The sequence below is a fragment of the Tamandua tetradactyla genome, chromosome 18 (assembly GCF_023851605.1).
Source record: "Tamandua tetradactyla isolate mTamTet1 chromosome 18, mTamTet1.pri, whole genome shotgun sequence".
Classification (NCBI taxonomy): domain Eukaryota; kingdom Metazoa; phylum Chordata; class Mammalia; order Pilosa; family Myrmecophagidae; genus Tamandua; species Tamandua tetradactyla.
In genome coordinates this window covers 47,005,884-47,030,263 of record NC_135344.1, presented here as the reverse complement: position 1 = coordinate 47,030,263, position 24,380 = coordinate 47,005,884, and the positions used below count along the sequence as shown (strand labels likewise).

Below are 24,380 nucleotides of genomic sequence, written 5' to 3'. Positions count from 1 at the left end.
CTTTTAAAAAGGGGAATTTACTAAGTTGCTAGTTTTCAGCTCTGAGGCTGAGAAAATGTCCCAATTAAAGCAAGTCTATAGAAATGTCCAATCTAAGGCATCCAGGGAAAGATATCTTCATTCAAGAAGGTTGATGAACTTCAGGGCTTCTTTCTCAAGTGGAAGGGCACATGGTGAACACAGTAAGAGTTCCTCTTTCATCTGGAGGGACACATGGTGAACATAGTATCACCTGCTAGCTTCTTCTCCTGGCTTCCTGTTTCATGAAGCTCCCCAGGAGGCATTTTCCTTCATCTCCAAAGGTCACTGGCTGCTGGACTCTGCTTCTCGTGGCTATGTCATTCTACTCTGCTCTCTCTGAATCGCTCTCATTCTCCAGAATGTTTCCTCTTTTATAGGACTTAAGAAACTAACCAAGATCCACCCGAATGAGTGGAGACATGTCGTCACCTAATCCAGTTTAACAAACACTCTTGATTAAATCACATCTCCAGGGAGATGTTCTAATTACAGTTTCAAACATACAGTGCTGAATAGGGATTAGAAGAAACGTCTGCCTTTACAAAATGGGATTAGGATTGAAACATGGCTTTTCTAGGATGCATACATCATTTCAAACCAGCACACCTAGCAAGCCCACTAAATTTAGACAAGTTAAACCATATACTCTTGGCGGTAGTGGTGGTCACAGAACAGAGAATAGAGGACAGAATGGTATGCCTCACCTTAACCATTGGGGCTGTTGTCGTGCCTAAATTCCCCTAGCTATACACTCATTGCCCTCAGTTTTCCCAAACTGGCCATAGATGCTCTGACCCAATGAGTAACAAATGAAATCTTCAGTAGTTATGAGCTGGCTTGACTAAATGGGGCCCTACGTACCTCCGCACTCTCCCATTCCCCAGTTAAATAGTGAATACAGCTCGATGTAAATTAAAAAAGGAGAATTTAAGGATTGAAACCCTGTACACAAGACCTGTTTAGAGAAGGGTGATTATTCCCACTGATTCTCCATTTAGCAGCCCAATTCATCTGTCCTTAAATGTGGAATGAATTTGTCCTACTTTTTTGCAGCCAATATTGAATAATTTATTTCCCTACTGCCTACATTTCCTCTAGCCTTCTTGGGAAGGAGAGAGTAGGGGTTTTATTTCTGACCACAAACTGAGCTCATGAGGGCAAAGGCTGCACTTTTCACTATTAAGTCCCAACCCAGGGCCTGGAACACAGTGGAGTCCAGCAGATGTTTTCACAGGACGTATAATCTGGGAGCACATCTTCCAACGGTCCTGTGCTGGCTCGTGTAAATTTATAACAAATCTTGAGTAGACTTACTTAATTCTTCATTTTGGACCTTCTATCTTTACTCTGGAGAATATGGGGAATCTAACTTGCATCACATATTCACAAGGACGATGCAGAATGTTTTTGTTTGCTAGGCTGCTCAAAGCAGATACCATGAAATGGGTTGGTTTTAAACAATGGGAATTTATTAGCTTACAGTTTGAGGCTGTGAGAATGTCCAAATCAAAGCATCATCAAGGTGATATCTTCTTCCTGAAGACCAGCTTCTGGCTCTACCTTGGCTCCTTTGCCACATGACAAGGCACATGGTTGGGATCTGCTGTTCTCTCCCTTCTCTTTCAGGTTTCGTTGCTTTCAGCTTCTTGCTCCCATGCCTTTTTCTTTCTCTCTCTGCATTCATTTCATTTATAAAGGACTCCAGTAAGAAGATTAAAACCCATCTTGAATGAGGTGAGTCACACCTTAACTGAAGTAGTCACAATGGGTTTACACTGGGAATGTATTAGCTTTAAAAACATGATTCCTGGGGTACATGCAGTTCCAAACCACCACATAGGGTTTTACCCTTAACTTCACAAAGTGTCTTTTACATCAGCGAACAGAGCAGAACTTGGCCTGGCCGTGGTCAAGCAGTGGCCTGGAGGAAACAGAACAGAAGCAGGAAGATGGTCCCTCATGCAAGAAACTCAGGGAATGCGGGAGAGAGGTCAGAAACATGTGTCTAGCAATAAAGAGGTGCAGGGTGACTGTCAGGAAAGGACACCTTAAAATGAGAATCTGTAGTGTCTGAAATTAGGACACTCTCCTCCTTTTCTGTTAACTCCTGCTATGTAACTGAGAGGGACATAGCAAGTTCCAATACATGCCTTTATACATTTGACTTTATGTTTTTGAGCATTTTTATTTACTAAATTATTTTAACTGCTAAAATAATCTAGTTTGTAAAGTGCTGTTGTTTTGTTCGCAGGTGAACTTTGGAGTGTACCTGATGCATACAGCTTTGGACTTATCTTCTCCTTGTTTCCTGTCTGTGGGATCTCAGTTGGTCCCTGTGTTGAAAGAAAACGTAGAATTCCATGATTTACCTGCTTCTGAGAAACCTCAGGATATTATCTCCTAAAATTGTTTTTGAGCCTGTGTTGGAATTTCTGTTTTACAGCTATCTTTACTATTATTAAGATTTGTAATTTGGTTTAGAAAAACTTACTCTTTGAATCAGGACAGTTCTTTTCCTTTTGGAGGTAGAAACTGGCTCTCTCCTGATTCCTTTTTACCATTTATGTTTGTGCAGGCCAAGGTCAGGAGAGCAGGTCAGAGCCTCTGTGCTTTCCACCAGGCAAAGTAAGCATGAATGCTGCACCCACACCCAGAGTCCCCTATTTGCAATACAAGTTGCCTGGTTTCAGTTGAATGAATTTTTTTAAGAAGCTTATGGGGAATAGTAAATACACAATTTTTTCATAAACTCACATGGAATATTCATGAAAACTGTCCATATACTAACTAGACCAGAGAGTAAGTCACAACAAATTTGAAATAATAGGTATCTTACCGCCCACATTCTCTGTCTATAATAAAACCAGATTGAAATAAAAACAAAAATGACAGCTAAGATATATGTGTATTTGGAAAAATTTTAAAACACTCTTCTGAGTAACTCTTAGACCAAAGAAGAATTCACAATAGAAATTAAAAAACGTTAGAACAGAATGCTAAAAATATTACATATAAAAATTTGTGGAATTTAGCTAAAATGATATCAAGAACAAATTTTACATTCTAAAATGATTATATCAGGGAAAAGGAAAGCTAAAATATAAGGACTCATTTAAAAAAGTTAGAGAACTGAAACAAAACAAGTCATAAGAAAATGGAAGAAGAATTAATAACACAAAATTTGACATAGAAAACAAGAGGGCAAACAACCTAAAAAACTAAATAAAAATAGTATAAGTCTCTGGCAAGAAAAAAAGGGGCAGCACAAGTAAACAATATGAGGAATGAGAAAGGGAATAAATTAACAGATTCAATCTAGATTTTTGTAAGTTGTAAGAAAAAATTTAAAATTTGTATGACCTTGTGTTAGTTTGAAGCTGATATGTACCCTAGAAAAAAGAACCCGTGTTCTTTTAGCCCATTCCTGTGGGTGCAGACCTGTCATGGGTAGTAGAACCTTTTGGTTAGGTTATTTCAATTGAGATTTGACCCACCTCATTCAAGATTAGTCTTAATCCTTTTACTGGAACCCTTTATGAGAGGATAAAGGACACAGAAGAAGCCCAGAAAAAGGACACAGAAAAGCCCCAGAGAAGCGAAGAAAGGATCCATAGAGGTTCAGAAAAGAAGCCAGAAACTGAAAGCAATGAAACCCTGGAGCAAAGGCCCAGCAGATGCTGGCCGTGTGCCTTTCCATGTGACAGAGGTGTCCCACATGCCAACGGCCTTTCTTCAGAGTCCAGGTATTGTCCTCTTGATACCTTGAGTTGGACATTTTCACCACCTAAGAACTGTAAATTGTCAGTTAGTGAATCTCCATTGTAAATGCCACCCCATTTCTGGTATACTGCATGCTGGCAGCTTTAACAAACTGAGACAGATCCTAATAAACTCAAAATATACAGAGCAAAAATGGACAGAACTAAGAAGAGAAACAAACAGATATACAACCATAAAGGGAAATCCAAATATACAAATATCTTTCTCAATTATTGATAGAATAAGTAGACAAAATTAGTGAGACTATAGACTATTTAAATAATGTGATTAACAGGTGTGACTTAATAGGTATATATAGAACACCAAACTCTGTAAGAGCACAATACATATTCTTCTCAAGCACATGGGATATGTATAAAGCATTGATCTTTACGACTGGATCATAAACCGCTTTTCCCCCCAACCATAAACCGTTTTCATTTAAATGACTGGGCTGTAAAGCAAGCATCAACAAATTTTAAAGATTGAAATCACGTACAGTATATTTTCTGGACATAATACCATTAAGCTAGAACTTGGCAAAAATATAACTAAAGAAATTTCATATGTTGGAAATTAACAAAAATATACATCTAAATTATCCATGGATCAAGGAAGAGATCACAATGAAATATTAGAAAACATTTGTTAGCTGAAAGATAACAAAAATACTGCACATCAAAACTTGTGGGATTCAACCAAAGCAGTACTAAAGGAAAGTTTATGGTCTTAAATGCATATTTTAGAAAAGAGAGAAGACTAATTATCTAAGCTCCATACCAAGAAGTTAAAAAAATACAATAAACACAAGGAAACTAAGAGGGAGTAAGGGCTGTGGTTAGAGCCTCTACTTGGAGGAACATGATGGGCCCCTGGTGCAGTGTTGCTCCTAAGCAGACTAGCTCTCTTAGAGAATCTCCAGCCTTCAGCTTGCCAGGCACACATCCTGAGCTGGGCTAGAGAGAGGGTTTCTGTGAGCCTGGCTAGGCCTGGCAGCTGCCCATTGACCATGGGCTGTGGCTGGTGGGCAACCTCAGCAAGGGGAGCCACCAGCTGGTGGTGGTCAGAAGGTACAGCCAGGATAAGTTGGCATTCACCAACAGATTCAGCCAGTCTACTTGGTCTCCAGTTGTGATCTTGTCAGCAATGAATCATACATAAAGCCATGTGTGATCAGTAGCAGAGCAGCAGTATATGAGCTGTTGAGAGCAGCCTGGATGCATTGGGACAGAAGGAGTTTGGAGCCATGAGAGGATAGCACATGGGTAGCAAAATGGGTGTTCCGTTAGCCTTTGCAGTCCTTGGTTGATATGGTTTTGAAGAACCCTACAAGTTTAATGGCAGAATCTCAGAGCAAAGGACTTCACAGTTTCCGAGTAGTAAAGCTTATGTTGACTTCAAGGACATGAAACCCAGGATAAGAGCCAGGGCATGTATGGCATCTTAGGCAGGGACAGTTACGGAAGGAGAGAAAATAGATTACAATATCTACAGCTAAGCTGCATCCCAGCAGAGCTACAGTTCTTATACTGCCCAGCCCACTCAAGGATATGCACAAACCACCCAGGCATATGGGTAACACTCTGCTTACCCAACCTACAGGCAGCAGCCAGCAGCCACTGCACCTGCAAGATGGCAGGATGATGAGAAGCCTGCTGAGATTAGTCAACCTCAGTCTAGCACAGGGGGTTACAACCAGTCCAGCTTAGGATATGGACAGAGTAACTACAGTTATCTTCAGGTACCTGGGAGCTACCCCATGCAGACTGTCACCACACCTCCATCCTCTCCTCCTACCAACTATTCCCCTAGACAACTGACTAGTTATCATGCGAGCAGTTACTCTCAGTAGAATACCTATGGGCAGCTGAGCAGCTATGGAAACAGAGTAGCTATGGTCAACAGAGTAGCTGTGGGCAGCAGCCTCCCTCTAGCTGTCCCCACAAGCTGGATCCTATAGCTAGGCTCCGAGTCAGTATAACCAACAGAGCAGCAGCTATGGGCTGCAGAGTTCATTCCAACAGGACCACCCAAGTAGCATGGGTGTTTATAGGCAGGAGTCTGGAGGATTTTCTGTGCCAGGAGAGAACCAGAGCATGAGGGGCCCTTATAACCTGGGTAAAGGAGGAGGGGCATTTGATTATGGAGGCGTGAGCAGAGGTGGGTAGGGAGGAGGACATGGTGGATTGGGTGCTGGAGAGCGAGGTGGCTTCAATAAGACTGGTGGACCCATGGATAAAGAACCAGATCTTGATCTAGGCCCACCTGTAGATTCAGATGAGGACTCTGACCACACTGCAATTTATGTGCAAGGATTAAATGAACATGATTCTAGATGACCTGGCAGACTTCTTTAAGCAGTGTGGGGTTGTGAAGATGAAGAAGAGAACCAGGCAACTCATGATCCACATCTGTGTGGACAAGGAAACAGAGAAGCCAAAAGTTGATGCCACAGTGTCATATGAAGAGCCACTGGCTGCCAGGGCTGCCGTGGAGTGGTTTGATGGGAAAGATTTTCAAGGGAACAAACCTAAAATCTTTTTCGCACAGAAGAAGCCTTCAATGAATAACATGTGAGGTGGAATGCCGCCCCCACTCTGTGAAGGTCCTGGGGGCCCAGGAGGTCCTGGAGGACCAATGGGTCACATGGGAGGCTGTGGAGGAGACAGAGGAGGCTTCTCCCCAAGAGGGCCCCGAAGTTCCCCAGGGAACCCATCTGGGGAGGAAATGTCCAACACTGAGCTGGAGACTGATGGTGCCTCAATCCGGGATGTGGAAACCAGAACTTCACCTGGAGGACAGAACATAAGCAGTGTAAGGCTCCTAAGCCTGAAGGCTTCCTCCCACCACCATTTCCACCACCAGGACCATGGCAGACGTGGCTCTGGTGGCATGTGGAAAGGAAGAGATGATCTCATGGATCCTGGGTGTTCTGGTGGAATGTTCAGAGGTAGCTGTGGTGGAGACCGAGGTGGTTTCCATGGTGGCTGGGTACAGACTGAGGTAACTTTGGTGGGGGAAGATGAGGTGACCCTTGGGGGTCTCCTAGACTTTTGATGGAACAGATGGGAGGAAGAAGAGTTGGCCATGGAGGACCTGGAAAGATGGATATATGTGAGCACCGTCAGAAATGCAAAAACTGGCCCTACTGGATACAGAGATCCTGCAGAGCTGCATTGACTACCAGATTTATTTATTAAAAAAATTTTTTATTAATTTTTAAATTAAAAAAAAATGCCAAGAAAGAAACACAAACATCCTTAACATATGATCATTCCATTCTACGTATGTAATCAGTAATTCACAATATAGTTGCATATTCACATAGTTGCATATTCATCATCATGATCAAGATTTATTTTTTAAAATAGAAGCTATTTTTAATTTATAATCCCATATTTATAATATTGGTCACAACATTATGATTATTCCTTGTCTGTATTCTGTATTTAGTATTTTCCTCCATTTGTGAAGACACATTAAAACAAGTTAAATGATTAAAATATATATGTATATATATTTTATATGTATATATATGTATATGTATTTATATGTGTATATATATATTGACATGGCACCAGCAAAGTATTAAACTAAGGCTGGGCACCTGCACAGATTGCTAGTCCAGGAAGCTGACCCCGACTGACCTTAGGGAAACATGTTACCTAATGTCAGGAATTAACATATGTCATCCACAAAAGGCATGTTCAGGTCCCAAGCCCTGATCCTGGGGTGTGAACCCATTTGTAATAGTACCTTAGAAGATTTTATTAGTTAAGGTATGCCCAGACTGAATGAGGACAGCCATAGTCCAATAAGGCTGAAATTCTTATGAGCAAAGGAATTTGGACATGAAGAGAAGCCATGGGGAGCAGCCAGAAGCTGGAAGTTAACAGAATGCAGTAGAGAAAGGAAATGACACTGCCACATGCATTGCCATGTGACAGAAAAGCCAAGGACCAAAGATCGCCTGCCAGTTAGCCCCAGAATGCCACAGTCTTTGAGGAGGCAACATTGCCTTGCTGATGCCTCGATTTTGGACTTCTAGCCTCACACCATGAGCCAGCAAATACCTGTGGTTAAGCCAACCTATTGTATAGTATTTGTTTTAGCAGCTAAGAAACTAAACCACCTAAGCTTAGACAATGCTTGCCTTCCTTTGGTCTAGGTTCTTAAGAAAATTTCAAGAACAAGCATGTCTTCTGCTGCCAAAATCAATGTAGAATTAAAAAGATAAGAAAGTCTGGCTGCCTTTGGGCAATTTCTAGGTTAGCTGCCAACTCCTAGGAAGGTCTTTGTATTTCTCTTTTATCCTTCCAGTTTAGGGTTCCTTCCTAGCTTTAGACACATGATGTTCACCACATTAGCCTTAGACCACGAAGCTGGCTAATTCCTGCCAATGAGGCTGAGATTAGGGTCATTTCAGGACAACTTAAACACACACACACATACAATAAGGCTGCTTCTCTAAGATATTTATAAATACAGATGTATTCTGTTTAAAGGGCCTACATTTATAACAGAGACGAATTAGTTTTGGAACCCAAACTATTTGCCAAGCTGAAGTCCTAGGTTTTGAGGTTATTTCTAAATTCTGAAATCATATTGCTTATTATTACTGTAAATAGAAACGTATGTACTTTTTCTTAATGTGAATTTTTGTCTGTGGTAGACTAAAAATGGTGTCAAATTCTTTGCTAATCATCCCAATGAGAGGTGGAGTCTAATTTCCTTCCTCTTGAATCTGGGCTAGTCTTCTTGACTTGACTGAAGAATAAAATGTAGAAGTGACATTCAGGGACTTGTGTGGCTAGGTCATAAGAAGCCTTGCAGCTCTTGCCTGGGCATCTTGGAACATTCTCTAGATAAGTCTATCTTGATACAGCTGTGCTGGAGAGGGTACATGTACAGGGCTGTCAGATAAACATAGGACCCCCAGTTAAACCTGAATTTCAGGCAATGAATAATTTCAAAATATGAGGAAATCCCATGCAATATTTGGACAAATTAATTCATTCCTTTAAAACTGTAAGCCTTTTTAACAGTATGTATGTACTGATAGATGTTTCTTTTAAGTTGTCCTGAAATGTTGCTAGTATTGCGTGGGGCATACACTAAAAAATGAATTTTTTTATCTGAAAGCCTACTTTAACTGGGTATACTGTATTTTCATTTGCTAAATCTGGCCACCCCACACATGTGGACACCAGTTGATAGTCCCAGCTGAGTTCAGCCTTCCAGCCATCCTGCCGAGGCTCTAGACATGTGGGTGAAGCCATCTCGCACCCTCTAGGTGAGGCTGTGTGCCAGCTGAATACCACCAAGCCACTTTAGTCGCTATAGCACAAAGCAGAGTTACCCAGCAGAGCCGTGCCGAATTCTTGACACTCAAAAGCATAAGATATAACAAAATGGTTGTTGCTTCAAGCCACTACATTCGGGATGATTTGATGCACAGTTTGAAAGATGGGCTACGTATCTCTAGTTTTAGTTCAGCTTTATGTTTTAATTTAGATCTTTTCACAGCTGTGTTGGGGTAAAAATAAGTCATTTACGTCTACTTTTTTTTTTCCAGATATTTCTAGACAAGGGAATGAAAAAATGAAACCAATGCTTCTTTTTCATTTTTTATTATTTTATTATTTCTTTTTATTAGAGCAGTTGTAGGTTTACAAAAAGTCATGAGGAAAATACAGAGTACCTGTACCACCTGCTCCCCAGTTACCCAGTTATCTCTATATTAACTATTTGCATTAATGTGGTATCTTTGTTATAATTGCTGTATCAATTATAACAATATTGTTATAATTATATAATTAACTGTAGACCATAGTTTGCATTAGGGTTGACTGTGTTGTACAGTTCTGTGGGTTTTTAATTAAATATTTTTAATTCTGGTAACATATATACAACATCAAATTTCCCATTTTAACCACTTTCAAGTATACAATTCAGTATTGTTAATTATATCCAGTGTTGTGCTACCAGCAACACCATCCATTACCAAAATTTTCCATCATCCCAAACAGAATCTATAACATATACGTATAACTTCCCATTCTCCTGGGAACTTGTATTCTAATTAATGACTCTATAAATTTGAATATTTTAATTATTCCATATGGTGTGATTATACAATATTTATCCTTTTGTGTCTGGTGTATTTTCTTCAACATGATGTTTTCAGGGTTCATCCATGTTGTTGCATGTATCAGAACGTTATTCTTTTTTGCAGCTGAATAATATTCCATTGTATGCATATACCACATTTTGCTTATCCCTTCATCCATTGGTAGACACATAGATTGCTTCCATCTTTTGGCAATTGTGAATAATATTACTTGAACATAGGTATGCAAATATCTATTTGAGTTCCTGCTTTCTATTCTTTTGGGTATATACCTAGAAATGGAACTGCCAGGTCATATGGTAACTTAAATTTAACTTTCTAAGGAACCACCAAACTGTTTTCCACAGTGGCCTAACCATTTTGCATTCCCACAATGTACATCTTCATTAGCACATGTTATTTACCTTTTTTTTAATGATAGTCACTTTAGTAGGTGTGAAGTGGTACCTGCTTGTTTTGATTTGCATTTCCTTAATGACTAATGATGTTGAGCATCTTTTCATGTACTTATTGGCCATTTGTATGTCTTCTTCGGAGATACATCTATTCAAGTCTTTTGCCCATTTTTAAATTGGGTTATCTTTTTCTTGTTGAGTTGTAGGCATTCTTTCTATATTCTGGATAGTAAACTCTCATCAGATATATAATTTCTTAATATTTTCTCTGATTCATAAGTTGTCTTTTCACTTTCTTGATAATGTTCTTTTTTCCCCTCTATTATTTATTTATTTTTAATCCATATGTTTTACTCATCTGTCAATAAGGTAGATAAAAGGAGCATCAGATACAAGGTTTTCACAATCACACAGTCACATTGCAAAAGCTATACCATTATACAATCATCTTCAATAAACATGGCTACTGGAACACAGCTCTACATTTTCAGGCAGTTCCCTCCAGCTTCTCCATTACACCTTAACTAAAAAGGTGGTTTGATAATGTGGTTTGATGCACAAAAGTTTTAAATTTTGATGAAGCCCAATTTATCTATTTTTTTCTTTTGTTGCTCATGCTTTTGGTGTAAAGTCTAAGAATCCATTGCTTAATGCAAGTTCCTGAAGATATTCCTGTATATTTTCTTCTAGAAATTTTACAGTTTTAATTCTTATATTTAGGCCTTTGATCCATTTTTAATTAATTTTTGCATGTGGTGTGAGGTAGGGGTCTACTTTCATTTTTTTTTTTTTTTTTGTATATGGATATCCAGTTTTCCCAGCAAAAGAAGAGAAGAAACTATTACTTTCCAATTGAGTAGACTTGGCACCCTTGTTAAAAATCAGTTGGCTGTAGATGTGAAGGTTTATTTCTGAACTCTCAGTTCTTTTCCATTGGTCTATATTTTTGTTCATGTGCTAGCACCTCTGTGGTTACTGTGGGTTTGTAATAAGTTTTAAAATTGGGAATTTTGAGTTCTCCAACTTTGTACTTCTTTTTCAGGATGGCTTTGCGTAGTCAGGGCCCCTTACCCTTCCATATGATTTTTGTGATTGACATTTCCCTTTCCCCAAAGAAGGCTACTGGAATTTTGATTGGGGTTATATTGAATCTGTAAATTGTTTTGGATGGGACTGACATCTTAACAATATTTAGTCTTCAAATCCATGAAGACGGAATGTCCTTCCATTTATTTAAGTCTTTTTAAATTTCTTTCAGCAATGTTTGTAGTTTCCTATGTACAAGTCCTTTATGTCCTTGGTTAAATTTAATCCTAGATATTTGACACTTTAGTTGCTTTGTAAATAGAATATTTTTCTTGATTTCCTTTTCAGATTGCTCTTTACTAGTATACAGAAACAACACCAATTTTTGTGCATTTATCTTGAATCCCACCATTTTACTGAACTTGTTTATTAGCTCAAATAGTTTTATTATGGAGTTATTAGAATTTTTCTATATATAGGATTGTGCTGGTTTGAAAGGATGTATGTCCCCTAGAGAAGCCATGTTTTAATCTAAACCCCATTTCGTAAAGGCAGAATAATCCCTATTCAATACTGTATGTAATTAGATCATCTCCCTGGAGATATAAACCAATGAAGAGTGGTTGTTAAACTGGATTATGGGAGATGTGTCTCCACCCATTTGGGTGGGTCTTGATTACCTTCTGGAGTCCTATAAAAGAGGAAACATTTTGGAGAGAGCAGAGAATGCTGCAGCACCACTAAGCAGAGAGTCCATGGGCAAGTGACCTTTGGAGATGAAGAAGGAAAATGCCTCTCAGGGAGCTTCATGAAACTGGGAGCCAGGAGAGAAAGCTAGCAGATGATGCCACGCTTGCCCTGTGCCTTTCCAGATAAGAGAGAAACCCTGACTGTGTTCACCATGTGCCTTCTCACTTGAGAGAGAAACCCTGAACTTGATCGGCCTTCTTGAACCAAGGTATCTTTCCCTGGATGGATGCCTTTGATTAGACATTTCTATAGACTTGTTTTAATTGGGACATTTTCTCAGCCTTAGGAACTGTAAACTAGCTACTTATTAAATTCTCCTTTTTAAAAGCCATTCTGTTTCTGATATATTGCATTCCAGCAGCTAGCAAACTAGAACAAGGATCATTTCATCTGCAAATAGGAAATTTTTTTTTTCCTTTTCCAATTTGGATGCCTTTTATTTCTTTTTCTTGCCTAATTGCTCATTTTTCAATTTCTAGTATGGTGTGGCATAGCATTGGTGACACTGGACATTCTTGTCTTGTTCCTGATCTTAGGGGGAACATTTTTGTCTTTCATCATTTAATATGATGTTAGTGGTGGTCTTTTAATAAAAGCTCTTTATCGTGTTAAGGACGTTCCCTCTGTTCCCAGTTTGCTGAGTGCTGCTTGTTGTTTTTGAGATACTAATTACAAGCCAACCATATGGTATAGTGTTAGAGGAAAGAGTAGGAAAAATTTACAACATTAGGGCTCTGTTATGCAGGTTCTAGCAAACTCTACAGAAGAGAGAGAAACTTAGGTTAGAAAACGACCAAATCACGGGCATAGCCATCACGTAATTTGTTAACACCTCTGAAATAAGCGAGGTGGACAAAGGGCTTCTAGAAGGCTTCAGAATATAGTACCATAAGAAGCCTGATGTGCCCAAATAACTCATAATTGTTGACAAGAATTGTTGTATGGCTTTTAATACACGGAGTTGATTGAAATTAAAACCCTCAATTTTTTGAGAGATCTGTGTTGGCAAAAGCACCATCAGCCTGGACTGAAAGAATCCCAGGTGTTCAAGATGTAAAAACATCTTTAGGCTCCCAACTTACTATGTGCAGAGAGTGGGATGAGAAAGCTATTCAGCCATCCAAAAGGGCACATTCTGCAGTGCCCTTTGTAGAAGTGGCCAAAGGAGGTTATGAAAAAGAAAAGACCTCTTGAGGGGAAGATCCAAGAGATCGCAGAGAACACATGGACTGATACAGAAATATAAGGTCATGATGGGAAAAGTAGAAAATACAGATGAGTAAAATGAAGAATAACCTCTTATCTTACCAGATGTTCTAGTTTGCAAGCTGCTGGAATGCAACGTACCAGAAACAGAATGGCTTTTATAAGGGGGAATTTATTAAGTTGCAAGTTTGCAGTTGTAAGGCTGTGAAAATGTCCAAATTAAAGCAAGGTTATAGAAATGTTAAATCTAAGGCATCCAGGGAAAGATACCTTGGTTCAAGAAGGCCGATGATACTCAGGGTTTCTGTCTCAGCTGGAACAGCACATGGTGAACATGGCGAGTCTCCTAGTTTCCTCTCCAGGCTTCTTGTTTCATTAAGCTCCCTGGGAGGCGTTTTCCTTCTTCATCTTTAAAGGTCTCTGGCTGCGTAGGCTCTTGCGGTTCCTGTGGTTCTGAAGGTTTTTCCAAAATGTTTCCTCTTTTAAAGGATTCCAGTAAGCTAATCAAGACCCACCTGGAATGGGTGGAGTCACATCTCCCACTAATCAAAGGTTAATACCCACAATTGGGCGTGTCACATCTCCATGACAATAATCTAATCAAGTTTCCAACCTACAGTATTGAATGGGGATTAAAAGAAATAGCTGCCTCCACAAGATGGATCAGGATTAAAACATGGCTTTTCTAGGGTACATAATCCTTGTAAACCGGCACACCAGAGACACAATTAACCTTGAATGTTTTGATGCATAGGTGTCTCGATTATTCCTGTGTATCTAATAACATTGTGCTCTATAGGGAACTTTCTCTTAGAGCTCCGTGACTCTGCTCTTTGCATCGATGGAAATGCCAAGGGTGACCTGTCTCCAGGGCTCTTGTCATAAGCTCAGTCCTGGGGTTTCTTGGCAGCTCACTGGGGATTAAGGGCACTCTTCTGCCATCCCTTTGAGATCGTGGTTGGATGCTAGCTGGACCACATTCTGCTTCTGTCTCTCCCAGCCCTCTTCACTAATTCTGGTTTACAAACCTTAATTGACCACCTATTCTGTGCCAGGCACCATGCTTGGTGCTGGAAGCATAAAGATGAACTTTACATGGCCCCCGCCCTTATGGAACTGACTGAGGTTCCAGAGAAGTTTCCGACATGTGAACAGAAACCACTCAAATGATCTAATCGTTAATTACAATATTCTTCCCATGGGGGAAAATCATCTTTTCTACTACTTGCTATTTAGATTTCAGTGTGAATTTTTAAAATGATCTTACAGGCAGAATTTGGTCCCTAATTTAAAAAAACTAATAAAACTTGCTGAAACATGGCTTCAGCTAAGAAATCTCAATGGAATTAAAATATGTATGTTGATTTTTATCATTTTCGGGTCCTATTAACATGTTTTGCTTGTGGTTCAAACTAACCTTTAAAAAAAATCGAGTTGCTTAGTCATGCTAAGTCATTCATTCACTCAGTAGTACCTAGATAATTAATTCCTAACAGCTGAAGTATGGTGGCTTCCCACTCTTTATTTAAGAAGGTGGAAGCAAGCAGTCTACTAAGTGATTTAGTGGTAGAGCAGTATTTAAATATTGGACTTTGATCACAGTGACTGAAGAGGAGGAGGGTTATTAAAATAAGATTATACTTCTTTATATATTAAAACTTGCTTCTTAATAAAAATAAGTGATACTTGTTGAATGTATGTTACAGGCCAGGCTTTGTACTAAGTACATCACGTAAATTATTTTAATTCTCACCATGACCGTATGGAATAAGTGTTGATATTTAGATTTTACAAGTAAGGAAACTGGGGCTCAGAGAGGTTAATACCTGATCCAGATTAGAGAACTAGTATTTAGCAAGGATAATATTGGAGCCCAGTTCTATCTCTTTACCAGTAGGATAAACTTCTGAATAATAATTGTGGGCACTGTTCAAAGCTCTTCAACTTGTATTAAATTATCTAATCCTCTTTCATAATTTTATGAGGTATCTACCACTATTACTGTCATCATCTCTGCTTTAGAAATGAGGAAAATGAGGCACATAGGGGCTAAGACACTTGCCTCAGGTCCCAGAGCTGATAAATGGCAGGGCTGGGATTTGAAACCAGGCTGTCTAACTTAGAAGTCCATGTTCTCATCCCTCAAAGAAAGCCACCATTGTTCATTGAACAAATTGCTTTTCTTTTGATCCAGGTAAAAAAAATAATAAAAATAAGCATTGATAAATAATTCATTCACAATCTATGGAGGCCACCGTGTGCTTCTTACTATACCTGATGGTGATCTTGAGAAAAGAAAAAGGCACGGCTCCTGTGATCAGTGAGCTTCGTATTTCTTTATCAAACAATCACAAGACCACAGTGCTTTGATGGAGGCCCAGGGGGCAGGGCATATCTAGGACTGATGAGCTCTTCCCGCAGGGAGGAAGGGAAAGCCCCACAAATATGGCCAGAGCATCTCCTTTGGTTTCTCTGCTTTTGCGACAGAAAGCCGTCCAAGCAGGTGCTGCCGTGTCCATTCCCATCCACAACTGTCTCTGGCCTCCAGGGCCTGTGGCAGGGGAAGGACGTGCCCCCCACCTCCTGCTGAGGTGACAGAAGTTAGGTACTGGAAGGCTGGCTCCAGGGAGTGGTACTGGCTCATTAGGGTGACTATGCCCTGATCAGAAGAAGCCATCGGGACTAACCGTGCCCCATCTTTCTCAGTGTTCCTTTCTCCATGAGGGAGGCTATGAGCTGCTAAGACAGGCAACAGGCATCCGGAGGATCCAGAGATCCAGAGCTAGAACCGAATGTCTGCTACCACTTGAGGAGAGGCCTCTAGAGTCCTGCAGCAGAAAACTTCATTGGGCAAGCCAAGTTCTAAGTACCCAATAGCTCCAAGGAATGCCGAGGCTCTTTTCCCCGTGGGACAGGGTTCAGGGTGCCCATGGAGGCAGAAGAAAGGAAGCTAGGATCCACCTAGACGGGGACTTTCAGCCTACCTTTTTCCAATTCCCCTCTTGTGCTGCCAGAATCAAAGTCAACTTATCTCACCTGATAAATCCCAAAATTAAAATCGTGGCGAACATCATCGTATATGAAAAAGTTACCGAACATTTCTAAACCTCATCTGAAAAGCGCGGACAACCGTGGTACCGACTACACATAGTGGATTGAGAATTAAATGAAACATCTTATTTTAGGAAGGTGCCTAAAAATAATTATGCCTGGGTAAGCCATGTCTACCACCTGGTGGCAACGCCAAGTTACTGCAGATACTCCAGGAGACGAAAAGTTTGAATTGGGTCAGCATATCCTAACCACAGGGACCGCTCCTCTAACTCTGCCCGTCTTCTTGAATGGCCCAGGTATGAGGTACTTTTCACCCTTCATCTTGGAGTCCTTTACTAGTTAGGTCCTGCATTATCTCTTGGTTAGATTCAAGTCAACCATTCTTTTGGGGGTCCTCTGTTTTTCTTAGGATTTTTTTTAAGGATGTTGCTTCACATTGGCTGTTTTTTTTCCAGGAAGAGAGAGAGATACAGGAATAGAGACAGGAATAAAATGAGAGATAGAGATGACAGAAAGAGAGACAGAGAAAGAGAGAGAGAAGGTCAAAGAGAGTGAATGTTTTAATGTATATTAACTGGTCTCAGCAGCAGATCTAGGTTTTGTGGGCCTGAAGCTTGTACAATTTTAAAGCCATCTTTAAGGAAAAGAATACACAATTACAAAAATAAAAATCAGGCAAAAAAATAAAAATAAAAAGATGGCTACTTGCAGGAGAAAAGAAGGGGTTCTGGATGGCATCTGTGCAGGTGAAGAGCCCTGAGCCTCAGCTTTGCTAGTTTTGTGATGACTCCACCTTTGTCTGGCTTTATTGCTGCTCTCCTTTCCTGGTGCTTCTAAGCACCACTCAGCCACTCAAGGGACACTTTGGTCCTGCTTCTTTGTTGTTGTTGTTGCAGTTTTACAGAATGAACCACTTGTTGTTCACTTTCTAAAATAAACAGCCATTTGAAGATCTGCTGTGATCCTCTTTCTGCCACCTGTGGGTTTCGCTGTGATTTGAGGTGGCGGCTCGCCCTGCACACTGCTTGCTCCATCTGGGACACAGCCCACTTCTGAGACTGAGGTGTTCTTTCCACATGGATGTCGGAAGTCTTTGCTGCAGGAAACGTGCAGTTGTCAACAATTCTTACTCTCTCATCTCTCCTTGGGACACAAGGAAACATGCTTTTCTACAGTTCGGTAAAATGCAGCATTACTTTTGCTAACTAGATAACAAGCTAAAACTTAAAAAAAAATATTTAAAAATATTTTCAAACTCACAGGACAATTAGATAAATAATATAGACCTCATACAGAGAACTCCAACTTACCCCATCACCCAAATACACAGATCCACCAATTTTAATTCTACCACATTGGTCGTATCATTCTATTTAACTATTTGTCAGTTTGCCAATTCATTTATCTATCCACCCATAGGCTGGTCTGTCTATTTACTAATCCATTTTTTGAACATTTGAGGGTAGGTTGTACATACCATGCTCCTGCTCCTTGAATACTTACTACTGCCATGTATTTTTCCAAAGAACAAGGATATTGTCATGGTCAGGTTCATGTGTCAGCTTGGCCAGGTGGTGGTACCTGTTTGTCTGATTGGGCAAGTGCTTCCTGTCTTTTACCATGAGAACATTTCATAGAATTAAATCATGATAACATCAGCTGCATCCATAGCTGATTCCATTTGTAATCAGCCAAGGGGAGTGTCTTCTGCAATGAGTGATGCTTAATCTAATCACTGAAGCCTTTTAAGGAGGATTCAGAAGAGACAGGCTGTCTTCCTGCTTCGGCCAGCGAGCGTCTCCTATAGGCTCCTCCAGAGCCTCCACCTGGAGCTCCTCCAGACTCTCCATCGGAATTATCAGCTTCACAGCCTGCCCTACAGATTTTGGAGTCTACGTTCCCACGGTTACGTGAGACACTCTTACAAATTTTATATTTACGAATATCTCCTGTTGAGTCTGTTTCTCTAGAGAACCCTAACTAATACAGATATTAATGTAAGTAACCACCTGATATACAGTCATCAGGTTCAAGAAAGTTGACATTGGTATAAAGCTTACAGTCTATATTCCAATTTTTTCATATGCCTCAATAACGTCCTTTTGAGTCTTTCCTCCCTTGATAGATCCTGCCTAGGATCATTTAATTGTCATTGTCTCTTTAGTTGCTTATTCTTTTTTTACTTGTGGGAGCATACACACATAAACTTTCCCATTTCAGCCACTCCAAGCATACCGTTCAGAGGAATTACTCGTGCTTACAATGTTGCAATAACCGCACCACCTTCCATTACTAAAACTTCCCCATTTCCCCAGAACCCTACACTCATTATTGTCCTATCACTCTGCCCTCCATCCATCCCTACACCCTGGCAACTTGTACTCTAATATCTGTCTCTGTGTGTTTGCATATTCTTTGAACTTTTCTTTGTAGTTACCATGGGGCTTATATTTAACATCTTAAATCTATAGCACTCTTGTTTGCTTAGATACCAACTTAACTTCAATAGTATACACAAACTATGTTCCTATACCCCTCCATTCCCCCACCTTTGTGTAGTTCTTGTTATAAATTGCATATTTATACTTTATGTGTCTAAAACCACTGATTTATCTTACATTTTATACATTTGTCTTTTGGTCCTATAGGAAGAAAAAAGTGGAGTTACAAACCCCAAATTCAATAATACTGGCATTTTTATTTGCCCATGGTGTCACCCTTAGCAGAGATCCTATATCTTCATGTGGCTTTGATCTGTTGTCTAGTGTCCTTTCTTTCAACCTACAGAAGTCTCTTTGGCACTGCTTATAGGGCCAGTGGTGGTGAAGATCCTCAGCTTCTGTTTATTGGAGAATGTCTTAATCTCTCCCTCATTTTTGAAAGACAGTTTTGCTGGATATAGAGTTCTTGGTTGGCGATCTTTTGCTTTCATCATCTCATTGCCGTCTTGCTCATATGGTTTCTGATGAGAAACTGGCACCTAATCTTATCGAGTCTCCCTTCTATGTGACACATTGCTTCTCTCTGGTGGCTTTCAGAATTTTCTATCTTTGGCACTTGACAGTTTGATTATAAAATCGCAAGGTCTTAGTCTATTTGGTTTTATCCTGTTTGGGGGTTGTTGAATGTCTCAGATGTGTATACCCATGTCTTTTGTTAAATCTGGTAAGTTTTTTTTGCCATTATTTCTTTGAATATTCTCTCTGTTCCCTTCTCTCTTTCTTCTCCTTGGATTCCCATAACGTATATCGACACACTTGATGGCATTCCATAGGGTCTGCGGTCTCTGTTTACTTTTCTTCATTCGTTTTTCTTTCTGTTCCTCAGACCGGATGATTTCGGTGATCTTATCTTTAAGTTCACTGATAATTTCCTTTGCCAGCTCTAATCTGTTGACCCTCAAAGGAACTTTAAATTTCTCCTTGGCTCATTTTCATAATTTCCATCTCTCTACGGATATTCTCTTTGTGTGTGCCTATCGTTTTTCCGACTTCATTTTGTTGTCTACATTTTTCTTTAGCTCTTTGAGCACACTTCAGACCATTTAAAAAAATCTTTGTTATGTCCCAGGTATGTTCTTTCTCAATGATGGTTTCTAATGCTTGATCTTATACTTTGCCTGGGCATAGTTTCTTATTTATTTGTATGTTTTGTAATCTTTTGTTGAATCCTGGACATTTTGACATTTTAATTTGTTATTGCTGGAATTTAGACTCTGGGGCATCTGTTCCTTAAGCTTGTACCTAGCTAGTGTTTGATAGAGTTTTCCTGGAATGCTAGGATATACAAAAAAAAAAGAGAAAAGGAAACTACCTTCTCAGTCTTTGCAGATTGACCCGTTTGAGGGAGCTCCTTCAGAGTTTGTCTATACAATGAGTTTAAGGCCAAAGTGTAGGGCCACACTGATCCTTTCTGTGCATGAGTTTTGTCTTGTCTTGGGTATGTATGTGCGGCCATAGGAATTCCTCCATTTACATGGATACACATGTCCTCTCTTCTCTAATAAACAGTTTCCTCCCAGTCCTGGGCAATGTAATGTATGTCCTATAGTCAGCAATCCCTTGCCCCAGGTAACCTCTTGACTGCTCTTCTGCAGTATTCTGTAAGAGATCTGTGTGAGCAGAGCAGATTCAGGGATGGATGGCAAGGAGGCGACCAGTGTCGTGATTCATTCCCTCAAGCCACCTCCAGAAAGATTGAGCCAGACATACATGTTTCCAGGATGTGCATGAGAATTACTCTGCTCCCTCTGCAACCAGAACCAAGGATCCATACTGGGAGTGTGGGCTGGCTCCTTGCTAAGCCAGGGAGAGAGTGTGGGAGGGGCCATCTAAAGCGCCAGGAGATCCTATGCTTTAAGTAGCCTTTTTCTTGATTCAGTGTTCACCCTGTTACTGTAGTTTTTAAAATTCTTTTTTTCTGGAGCTTTGAGAAAGAAGTTTCTGACAGTCTTGTTGGTTGTTCAAAACTTCCATTTGGGGATGAAACTCTGAAGTGTCTCATTCTGTCATCTTGATAGGGCCTGGCTAAAATTTTTGAAGGTAAAAGGTGTTGTCACCTTAAGAAAAAGGGTTGAAAAGCAGATATCAGGGGCGGGCCACAGTGGCTCAGTGGCAGAGTTCTTACCTGCTATGCCGGAGACCGGGTTCATTTCCAAGGGCCTGCCCATGTTAGGAACAAAAAGCACGTTTAAAGTTAATCCATTCTTGTGGGTGTGGACCCACTGTGAGTAGGATCTTAGCTTGCGATGTGACCCACCTCATTCGGGGTAGGCCTTAATCCTCTTACTGGAATCCTTTATATGAGGGTAAAAAAAACAGAGAAAAGGCACAGAAAAAAACCCCCAGAGAAGCTTAGGCATAAGAGTCTGGGAGAAGCTGAGAGAGAAGCAGCCAGAGGCTGAACACAATGAAACCCAGAAGAGAGGGGTCAGCAGACACTGGCCATGTGTCTTTCCATGTGACAGTGGAGCCCCAGATTGCCAACAGCCTTTCTTTAAGGAGAAAGCATCACCTGCTGAGGTCTTGATTTGGATATTTTCATGGCCTCAGCACTGTAACTCTGTAAGTTAATAAATCCCCATTGTTAATACAAGCCAACATATTTCTGGTAAGTTGCATTTCTTCAGCTTTAACAAGCTAAAGTAATAAAATAATAGCATGCATACCCCTCCAGTTCGGATTCCCTGAACTTGGGCTTCCAGGCATGGCATAAAGAAGGTCTACTCCATTTCCTCCTTAGTGTAGCTATATCTGAGCCTCTTGTGTTTATAGCACCTTTTTTTTTTCATCCCAAGGAGGTGGCAAATACAGTCTAGAGAAAATAACCAGAGTGGCTTCTAGATTTAGAGAAGGTAGGAGTGTACAGTCTGAACAAGTGATGCCACCCCTTTCCCACTGAGTTCCAGAATGCCTGGAGTCAGGGCAGGAGTTTGGAAAATGCATGCCCACTCCCAGAATCTGTGGGCCCCAGGACAAAAGTTCCAATGGAGGCTCACATGCCATATGTCTAATTATTTAAAAGTTATAAATACTAAAAGTTATGTAATAAGATATAAATCAAATAAACACATCGTTAGGTAAGAAATATATAGCTTCTTACCCTGACAAACATACCTTTATAACAACTTGGAAGGACAGCTGTACATTTAGAACCTTGGTTCCTTGGCACTCTGTGCAGAAACCTGACGGTGTAGGAAGAGCTGGCCTGACCCCTGCTTGCCAGCATGGCCTGCAGCCTCTCCCTTCTGGTCCCTGAGCCATGAGCCCCACATGTGTGATTACAAACTCCATCTACATCCCTGAATATTAAACATCCATTCCTTAGCCTCTTCTCCAGGCTAAGGGTGAAATAGGGTGTACTCTTAGGGGGATGATCCATGGAAGAGATATGTACAGGCCTTGGAAACATGCTCAGAGCCATGTAGGCACGGAATTCTGTGGTCCCAGGTGCCTAGAGAATGGCATAGGGTGGGTGGCTTGGTTCTGGATAGGCATGGCCTCAACCAGTAGAAATGGAGCCTCTAAAGCAGAGAGTATGAGGCAGGACTCTTCCATCTCTAAGCTAAGGGAAGTACAGGTAAGAACTTTCCTGGAAGAGATGTTTATTTGATGAAAAATTTATATTTTGGGTAGCACATTACTTAATTTAACTTGTATGGTCAGTTTTGTTGAACACTGTCAAGTACATAGAATCTTGAATAGAGCATGAGAATTGGTTGGTTTGTCCAGATTAGTGTGATGCTTCATATATCCCCAAATAATTTAGGCAGTGGATAAAGAAGTATTTGCAAAGTTCCCTTGAGGGACTGGGGAAAAAGGAGGAAATATTCAAATTCCCCATTTGGACAATTCCTGGTATTTATGCAAGCAGTGGGGACAACTAAATCAATAGGCAGAGCCCTTGATCTTGGGGTCTGCCCCTATGAGACTTACTCATGCAAAGGAGAGGCTAAGCCTACTTACAATTATGCATAAGAGCCATCCCCCCCCCCCCCCCGAAAACCTTTTTTGTTGTTCAGATGTGGTCTCTCTAAGCCACACTCACTGCCCTTCCCACTACGTGGGACATGACTCCGAGGGGTGAAATAGGGCAGGACTCCCAGATGAACTGGGACCTGGCATTAAAGGATTGAGAAAGCCTTCTTGACCAAAAAGGCGAAGAGAGAAATTAGACAAAACTAAGTTTCAGTGGTTGAGAGATTTCAAACAGAATCCATGTTTTGACAAATACATCAATAGTTCTTTCTCCTTTGGACATGTCAGAGTGCAGTGGAGCCATACCCTAAAGTCGTTAGAAACCCTTTTGTATAAATGAGAGGATCTTCTAGGCATGGCCGTAAATATCTCTGAGATCTTAACAAGGAAGCTTACAGCCACATTTATGAATTAATATTTACCAAGATCATATTTTTTGTAAAAAATGTACATTTATTGAATTTTCAAGAGTCTTTGTTTTACTAAATGTAATACTTTTAAGGTTACTATTTTAATTTTACTCTTCAAAATTTCATTTTACCCATTGGTACAACAAAATAATTAAGGATAGTTATAGTAAAAACAAGACAACAAAAGCAGGATGGGACTTCACCAAGGTTTTCAATTACTAACAGGGTGGGTTTTTTCCAGTAATTCTTTAATTTAATTTTTTTTTTATTAGAGAAGCTGCACGTTTACAGGAAAATCATGCATAAAATAGAGTTCCCAAATACCAGTTGTATTAGCTAGGGTTCTCTAGAGAACAGAATCAGCAGGAGATACCTACACATATAAAATTTATAAAAATATCTCATGCAGCCATGGGGATGTAAGTGTCCAAGATCTATAGGGCAGACCGTGAGTTGGCAACTCCAATGAAGGTCCTCAGCAAACTCTCAGGAGAGGCTGGCTGGCTAAACAGAAAGAATGATAGTCTCTTCTCTTCTGAATCCTCCTTAAAAGCCTTCCAGTGATTAGATTAAGTGTCATTCATTGCAGAAGACACTCCCTTTAGCTGATTGCATTTCACATTGCATGCAGCCAATGTGGTCATGATTTAAGTTCATGAAATGTCCTCACAGCAACAGACAGGCCAGCACTTGCCCATCCAGACAACTGGGCACCACCTGACCAAGTTGACACATGAACCTGACCATCACAGTCCACCCCTTGACAACTTGGCAGCTATACACATTACCTTAAACCGTATTTGATCTCTAAATAGAAAACAACAGCAGATACATTTTCTCCTCACCTAACAATTCTCAACTGTCCTCCATACAGCTGGAGAAACCTTTGGAGATGAAGAAGGAAAACACTCTTGGGAGAGCTTCATAAAACAAGAAGCCTGGAGAGAAAGCTAGCAGATGTTGCCATGTTCATCATGTGCCTTTGCAGTTGAGAGAGAAACCCTGAACTTTATTGGTCTTTCTTGAGTGAAGGTAACTTCTTCTTGGTGCCTTAATTTGGACATTTTTATAGACTTGGTTTAATTGGGATATTTTCCTGAACTTAGAACTGTAAACCTGTAACTTAATAAATTTCCCCTTTTTAAAAACCATT

The 24,380-nt window shown here is 40.3% G+C and overlaps 1 protein-coding gene and 2 pseudogenes across 1 annotated transcript in view; all 3 read left to right on the top strand.

Moving 5' to 3' along the window:
- MOCOS (molybdenum cofactor sulfurase) overlaps positions 1 to 3,004 on the top strand; it is a 62,899-nt gene extending 59,895 nt beyond the window's left edge. Inside the window, exon 15 of the mRNA XM_077135605.1 lies at positions 2,273 to 3,004. Coding sequence (XP_076991720.1) covers positions 2,273 to 2,425 — 153 coding nt within the window. The 3' untranslated portion in view covers positions 2,426 to 3,004. The remainder of the gene's footprint in view (positions 1 to 2,272) is intronic.
- Positions 3,005 to 5,539: 2,535 nt separating this feature from the next.
- LOC143662148 (RNA-binding protein EWS pseudogene) lies at positions 5,540 to 6,357 on the top strand (annotated as a pseudogene).
- Positions 6,358 to 6,363: 6 nt separating this feature from the next.
- Positions 6,364 to 6,980, top strand: LOC143662149 (RNA-binding protein EWS pseudogene; annotated as a pseudogene).
- Positions 6,981 to 24,380: the final 17,400 nt, after the last annotated feature.